This window comes from Engystomops pustulosus, chromosome 2 (assembly GCF_040894005.1).
Source record: "Engystomops pustulosus chromosome 2, aEngPut4.maternal, whole genome shotgun sequence".
In the NCBI taxonomy this organism is placed as follows: domain Eukaryota; kingdom Metazoa; phylum Chordata; class Amphibia; order Anura; family Leptodactylidae; genus Engystomops; species Engystomops pustulosus.
The window spans coordinates 92,923,802-92,931,839 of record NC_092412.1 but is presented as its reverse complement, the minus strand read 5'-3'; the positions used below and the strand labels follow the sequence as shown (position 1 = coordinate 92,931,839).

The 8,038-nt window shown below is 39.9% G+C and overlaps 1 protein-coding gene across 1 annotated transcript; it reads left to right on the top strand.

Annotated features, from left to right (window-relative positions):
• Positions 1-6,421: 6,421 nt before the first annotated feature.
• LOC140117041 (uncharacterized) lies at positions 6,422-7,729 on the top strand. Its single transcript, XM_072133473.1, has 2 exons — positions 6,422-6,747; positions 6,829-7,729. Exons 1-2 carry the CDS (start codon positions 6,422-6,424, stop codon positions 7,727-7,729), a joined length of 1,227 nt encoding a protein of 408 aa, XP_071989574.1.
• The last annotated feature ends 309 nt before the right edge of the window (positions 7,730-8,038 follow it).

Here is an 8,038-nt window from a genome sequence, read left to right as displayed (position 1 = left end):
GCACCACAAACTTAAATCACACTGAAAAATATAGCATGTTTCCAGCGCCACCCTGTGCAGAAATTGATAAATGCCCCATTCTGTCTCCCTGCAGCTCTTTCTCCATTCTTCCTTAACTACAGGAATATTGCGTTTCTAGATATGACAGAACTGAAGCTATCCACTATCAAAGTTACTAGAGTGGATTACTGTCATGATGTCTATACATGTGTTGGCTGCACGGGGTATGTGCAATTAGGACACATTTAGCCATATGGCGGTTGTGAAGGAGTTAAAGGACACTCCAGTCACAGCTGATTCATTAAATTATACCTTATGCAGGGCCTGAAGGGAGGAGAATGACTATGGAATACAATGAAAATGACTCATGTTGCTTCCTTCAGGTCCTGCACTCTACATTATTTAATGACTGAGCATTGACTGTTGTGTTCCTTTTAAGAAAAGTTTCTAGTAGATTATAAATAACTGCATATTTTTATAATCTGAACATCAGCAACTTACCTTTCTAGTGCCAGTTGCTGCCTGTTGTTCTGGATTGCCCTTTCCCTTTGGTTTGTGATGTATTAAATATATTTACTTTTCCCATAATGAATTATTATTAAATAGCAATCGACCATAGTTTAATACACTTTGATTATACAATAGAAGAACTTTGTCTGTATGAACATAGTTCCATCTAGAATTTCAAATTTGTACATCCTTGCAGCGCCAATTAAACATGAAGAAAGACATTGATATTTAATACATTGTTTTGGCAGAATTCTGGCATCTTATTTTATTAAATTGCTTGTGGTGACATTGAATGTAATCACAGTTTCAAATGTCTTGTTTTGTTCTCAGCTCTTTTCATAAGCAGCATTATATGAAGACAGGAAAATATGATATTATATGTCACCTGACATTCACTTTTCTTTAAATCTCACAGCGATGCATAGAGAAATTAATTTGAAGTAATCTCCCCATTATATGCTTGACATGATTCATTTTTATTTTCAGCAATTCAAGTTTATTACAGCTTTCAAAAAGTTACAAAAATGTATAAATGAACCTTTTGTTGGCAGGTAAAATCACAGAAAACTTTCAAAATACTTCAAATATAGAGCTCTTTATTAACTTTGGATGTAAAAGGCTTTGTGGGAAAGTATTTAATTGCAATTTTCTAGTTTAATGTATAAAATAAACATTCATCAACTAATGTATTGTTTGGGAAATTATTTTAATGAAACTCCAGCATTTTTATGAAGAAAATCATTTAGATCTTGAGATTTTACATATGACTTTATTTTGACTACATTTTGTATAAAGTCAACTCAAGGGGTAAAGTTTCCATTTCCAGAAGCCCCAAGCAAAATCATGTTTGTAGTCCATCCTACTTCTAAGATCTCCTTAACTATGAAGTAAGTAGCTCTATGACATTGTGTACACTGGCTTATGCATGCAAGGGCAATGGGAAGGTATACGTGCTAATGATAAGTGGTACTTTATCCAACCCAGCTACAAAAATGTATAAGTTGGCACTTTGTTCCTTTGCGTGATGGTGTATGACCCTTGATTTATGGGGTCCCATGCAAATCCCTTGTCATGGTAAGGACCACAGAAGTGCGGTGCTCTAACATACCTTTGTATGTCTACTATATTATATTGAGGTCTTTATTGGGTCAGAAGAGGCACTTTTCATGTTCTGTGTATGCTTCCATGAGAATATCAATGAAAATGTATGTAAATTGATAATCTACTTTTAATTCTCTAATGTCCTAATTGGAAGATAGTAACTATAACCAAGAATGGAAGCCAAAAGAAGAGACATCCAACATTTACTGCTGTCATTAGTCTGGTCAGAAAGAGGTGCTAGTTGGCTAATGGAAAAGCTATTGATGTGGGTCAAGATGGGTACTGAGCATCCTTTTGGAGACAGCCATGTAATCACAATGAGACTTAAATATTGCTCATGCTCTTTTGACGGACAAGGGGCAAGAACATATAAAACAGCTTTCTTTAAGCCAACTTAGATCAACAGACTTTAAGTTATTACCATGGAGAAATATTTTTTGTTCATCTATAGCTGTTGGTAATAAAGTAAAGCCATGTAAATTAATAGTTTTCTGACAATATAATATAATTTTTCTATAAGACTTAGGCCCCTTTCATTCGAAAGGATATTTTCAGCTGTATACTGGCTATATACTGTCTGCACCATACTGCTTCAGTACAGTTAGCATACAGACCCATTTATTTCAATGGGCGATACCTCAATCCATATGAATGGACATTTTACCCACTGTACCATACCATATACAGGAAAACGATAGAGCTTGTTCCATCTTTCCCATACATACTGCCAGGCTGTACTCCTCCATGTCCCCAGCCGATGTATGCATTACCAGGGTCCCAGCCCGTGTATAGTTTGCATTGTGCGAAACATACGATACATGTATGTGCATTATAACATGCAATAAACCTGTTAATCCTGTTTATATTTGACTTAAAAACCTTGTGTGAGGCAAATAATTGAAACAACACTTTAAGAAGTTACTTGCTTTGTTATTTGCTTTGTAGTTTATTACTGTGAGCACATTTTTAATGATCTTGATGGAAAATGTTTGCTTTGCATTTTAAATGACTATATTATGTGGATTACAAAAGCAAAGCAGCCAGATTAATTTTTGTTTAAATAAAGTCGGAGCCTCGAGAGTGCAATATTTTTCTTAGCCTATTTAAAATGTAGAGCAAATCCTACTGTGCTATCGCTACTCTGACATATTTTATATGCGTTTTTAATGAAACTTGCACTTCTTTCATTTAGCTGTTTGGTCTCTGAAACACACATTTCATTTTTAAAAGGTAGAAGGATTTGCTCGAAATACCGTTTAGAAATAGATGAGTCAGCTGTGACTGATTTCTGGTCCTGTGATTTCCAATTAAGACTAGAAAAAACAACATTCTGTAATTAAAAAGAAACAATAAAATGCTTAGTCATGTCCTCACCTTATGGCTTCACAAGTGTCTAATGCAATATTTTTCTTTGAGTTCCAAATGAAAAAACCAGTGTGGTCTTTTTGGAAACACAAATACTTCATATAATAAAGAGTAATTAACAAGTCTTATTTATGATCACACCCACACCTTGAAATCAATTTCCCATTACTTCAGACCTTTACTGGTGTTAAACTAGCAGTAAAAAGTATAAGTACATCTAAGCCTGGCCGTATACAGTTATATTGCTGTGTGTGAAGTCCTGAAATTTGAGAAATACTTTTTAAGTAAGATCAAAAGAACATATACAATTTTATCTTAAATAAGCAGCTTTTGATAACAGAGTACCTTTTACTACCATCAGCAACTTCCAATCTTAATTTTGGCACCCAAGATGTTAATAAGGTCTACTTTAACGTGGATGGTTTGGGATGGGAGCACCGGACAGTAAGAAGTCTAGTTAGCTTGTTCCAACTGCTCTGGAATCAGTGGACCTCCAGCTAATGAGAGATCTTCAGTTTGATAGATAAGCATCTGTTCCGGTAAAATTTGGAGTGCATGGTGTTCTGTGTACACTTCAAATGTCATCTCCCTTTCCTTCTTTGAAGAAGATCATAGAGATACCTAGATAATATAGGTTGTAAATCTTTTGTCCAAAAAAAAGATCTGTAGGTAGATTGCTGAAGATCTAGGTATGTGAAAGACCTCTATGAGTCTCTGGGCTGTCATTTCAACCAATCAGTGCCCCCCCCCCCCACAGGGGGCGCCGATCTTCAATCCAAGATGGCGGCGCCCACCTGCAGCACTGTTCTTTTTTTTTTCTTTTTTTTTAAAGTTAATCATCCCCCTACAGCACTGTTAGGTGCCATAATTTGACCATGGCACTTAACAGGTTAAAAGCTGTGATTGGTGCCGCCTAGACTGCAGAAGTTAAAGACAGGTGTCAGCTGCGTAATACAACCTGTGAGCTCTCTCCATACAGCTCCTACTTTCCTACAATATAACAGCATTGTGCTGTGTGTAGGGGTTAACACCCACTACATTGTTACTTATGTTATTTCAATAAAAATATAACTGAAATGAAAAAAATGTAAAGAGTTGTAATGGGTGCAGGTTGTAAAAAGTCATGTCTGTACAAGGGCCAATATACAGTCATGGTCAAAAGTTTTGAGAATGATACAAATGTTAATTTTTATAAAGTCTACTGAATCAGGTCTTATAATGGAAATTTGCATATACTCCACAATGTTATAAAGAGTGATCAGCTTAACAGCAATTAATTGCAAAGTCAATATTTGCCTAGAAAATGAACTTTTTCCCCCAAAACACATTTCAACTTCATTGCAGGCCTGACGTAAAAGGAGCAACTAACATCGTTTCAGTGATTGCTCCAGTAACACAGGTGTGGGTGTTGATGAGGACAGGGCTGGAGATCAATCTGTCATGATTAAGTAAGAATCACACCACTGAACACTTTAAAAGGAGGCTGGTGCTTGACATCATTGTTTCTCATATATTAACCATGGTTATCTCTAAAGAAACATGTGCAGTCATCATTAAACTGCACAAAACTGGCCTAACAAGGAAGAGTATCGCAGCTAGAAAGTTTGCACCTCAGTCAACAATCTATCGCTTCATCAAGGAATTCAAGGAGAGAGGTTCCATTGTTTCTAAAAAGGCTCCAGGGTGCCCAAGAAGGACAAGCAAGCGCCAGGACCGTCTCTTAAAAGTGTTTCAGCTTCAGAATCGGGCCACCAGCAGTGCAGAGTTTGCTCAGGAATGGCAGCAGGCAAGTGTGAGTGCATCTGCACGCACTGTGAGGCGGAGACTCTTGGAGCAAGGCCTGGTGTCAAGGAGGGCAGCAAAGAAGCCACTTCTCTCCAGAAAAAACATCAGGAACATTGTTTGGAACATCTGGAAGCTTGTTCGGAGAAGACATCACCAGTCTTGTCTCATGCCAACTGTAAAGCATCCTGCAACCATTCATGTGTGGGGTTGCTTCTCAGCCAAGGGAATCGCCTCTCTCACAGTCTTGCCTAAAAACATATCCATAAATAAAGAATGGTACCAGAATGTCCTCCAAGAGCAGTTTGCTGATCAACAATGCCTTTTCCAGGAGGATGGAGCACCTTGCCATAAAGCAAAGGTGATAACTAAATGGCTCAGGGAACAAAACAGAGATTTTGGGTCCATGGCCTGGAAACTCCCCAGATCTTAATCCCATTGAGAACTTGGGGTCAATCATGAAGAGAAGGGTACATAAACAAAAACCTGTCACTTTATTCTTATATATAAGATACCTGGAGTGCCCCTGATACCTAGATGTAACTTACAACTTAGTATTTTGCCACCCATTAAAATTTTGCATAAAAATCGAACAAATGGTTGTACAGTGCCTAAAATTGTAAAAGTGGCATGTACCTATAATCTAGCAGTATAGCACACAGGGTAAAGGTGCATTCACTTTAAAGTGTGCTCGCCTGGTTGTAGCCTAGTCCAGCACACGTTGGCACACTGGAGAGAGGGAGGGATGAGCACTGCTCTATCCTTTCCCCTTGTACCGTGCAGTAAAATCCACCAGGTCGTCATAGCCATCTATGCGAATGTATATCTAGCCGCAAGTTGGCAACTGGATATACATCCCCACAATTATTCTATGAATGTGGCCTAATCTTGGAGAAGACTATATTCTTTACCTGATATTTTTCTGTCTGTCATGAATATGTCAGCACATTTGAACATACAAAGCTGCAAATATTTTTAGTAATATCTCTGGTTAGGTGTCAGTCATACTTTTGTGTGTTATGGAAGTAGCAGCAGGAGTATGAAAAATGAATTTATATTCCATGAATGTAGCTGGACTTGAGCACTCATGTGCACTGGTTTGTGAGATCTTTTTGCTTAACACAGCAAAGCTCCTTTCCTTTGTGTAACGGCTATAGTATTTAAAAAGAAGCCTGTTGAAGCATTGACTTACAGCAGAGGGGAGGGACTGTGTTTAGTGTAAAGATCTCACACACCAAGAGTTCTCCAAGTCCAGCTATAATCCTGGACTATAAAGACATTTTCACAGTTGTGCTACTACTAAAAACCCACACAGATAATGTTGCAAAGATCTCCAGGGACAATACCTGTATTTGGCAGCTTAAGGCTGCATTCACACGATCTTTTAAATTTTCACGTTCTGTATATTTCTGGCGTATTGTGCCGTATATACGTGCCGTTTTTACCCGTATGCGCACGTATGCGCACGTATTGCACCGTATCCGTACCGTGTCCGTATAAAACACGGTGGGCCAGCAAATAATGACAAATGATGACAAAAGCTTGCCCATCCCCAAATTTGGTCACCTGACCGGCCCAGACTCCATTTTGACTTTTCTGAGAGCAAGGTTTAGTCTCCATTGCTGCTTCTGGTTCTGGTTTCTGGCACTTCTTGTCTTTTGCGATGGCGTACAATCCCACAGACGATCTGCTCCTGGACTGGGTTGTTCTGCGCTTTCTCCGAAGGTGTTCTGCAATGCGTGAGGAGGAGCGGCGCTCGACTAGGCGATTTTGGGTTCATCCCATTGTTGCCGAGCGGCCTAGGAGGGGTCACTTCATGAATTTGTACGCTGACCTGCGCCAGCATCCGGACAAGTTTCACAACTACGTTCGGATGACTGTGACTTCATTTGATCGTCTTTTGGCGGACCTGCGATCGGGGCTCCGGTTTCAGGATACCAACATGAGGCGGTCTGTGACACCAGAGGAGCGGCTCATTGTGACACTGCGGTAAGTTTTTTCAAGTATATACATTTCATTATTTCAAGTTGGACAGTCTCTTTAAATATTAAATGTATTTTTTTTTTTTAGGTTTCTTGCCACTGGGAACTCGTTTGCTTCGCTGCATTATGAGTTCCTGCTGGGCATTTCCACCATTTCGATGATCGTGAGAACGACCTGCAAAGTGATATGGGAGCGACTGAGAGCTGCGGTGATGCCTGTGCCAACTGCTGAAGACTGGATCCGGATTTCTGATGGTTTCCTGGACTCAGCACAGTTTCCAAATTGCATCGGGGCGCTGGATGGGAAACACATACGTGTGAAGAAGCCAGCTCACTCAGGGTCCCAATTCTTCAATTATAAACAATATTTTTCTGTGGTTTTGTTGGCTTTGGCTGACAGTGACTACAAGTTTATAATTGTTGATATTGGGGCCTATGGAAGCTCTGCGGATGCAGCGGTCTTCAGGGCTTCCAGAATGGGTGAACGACTTCGCTCCAACCAGCTGACCCTGCCCGAGCCGAGATGTCTACCTGGATCTACTGGACCTCCTGCACCATTTGTTATCGTCGCTGATGAAGGCTTTGGACTTTCCCATCATGTGCTGCGGCCATTCCCACGGCGTGGTTTGGATGAACGGAGGCGCATTTTCAACTATCGGCTCACCAGAGCAAGACGGTATGTGGAGTGTGCCTTCGGGATTCTTTGCAGCAAGTGGCGGGTTCTACATAGCTCTATTCAGATGGACCCGGACAACGTTAAGAAGGTAGTGCAAGCCTGCGTTATTCTTCACAACTTCGTTCGGATCCACGATGGTGCTTCAGATGGTGACCTGGAGGGACAACATCCAACAGCGTCTATCCCCCTGGACAACACTCTCCAAGGACGACCCGGAGTGGCTGGACTGTTTGTTCGTGAGCAGTTTGCCTCCTACTTTGTTTCTTCAGAGGGTGTTGTTCCCTGGCAGATGGATGCTATTAGTGGACGTTGAGGCTCTGGACTTTTAGATTAGTGTTTTTTTTTTATTTTGAACCTTTTTTGTTTTGGTAGTTTAGTGTAGGGACTCGCAAGTGATGGGGCCCCTTGACGTGGGTTGTGAGCTTACTACTTCTTTGACCCATATTCGAATAGTTGCTTTTTGGCTGACATTGGAAAATGAGTCAAAGGAGTAAACTAAGACCTCATCCATTCTTTTTTTTTTTTTTAATAAAATTATATACACAATACTTTGTCATGTGTTTTTTTTCAAAGACATTAGCAATGTGGATGGATGGTTATGTGTGCATTTGAATTTGGATGT

Excerpts from the sequence above, each read along its gene's own strand:
- LOC140117041 (XM_072133473.1), top strand. The coding sequence starts at position 6,422 with ATGGCGTACAATCCCACAGACGATCTGCTCCTGGACTGGGTTGTTCTG. Across the intron at positions 6,748-6,828 it reads CGGCTCATTGTGACACTGCG|GTTTCTTGCCACTGGGAACT; the intron begins GTAAGTTTTTTC and ends TTTTTTTTTTAG.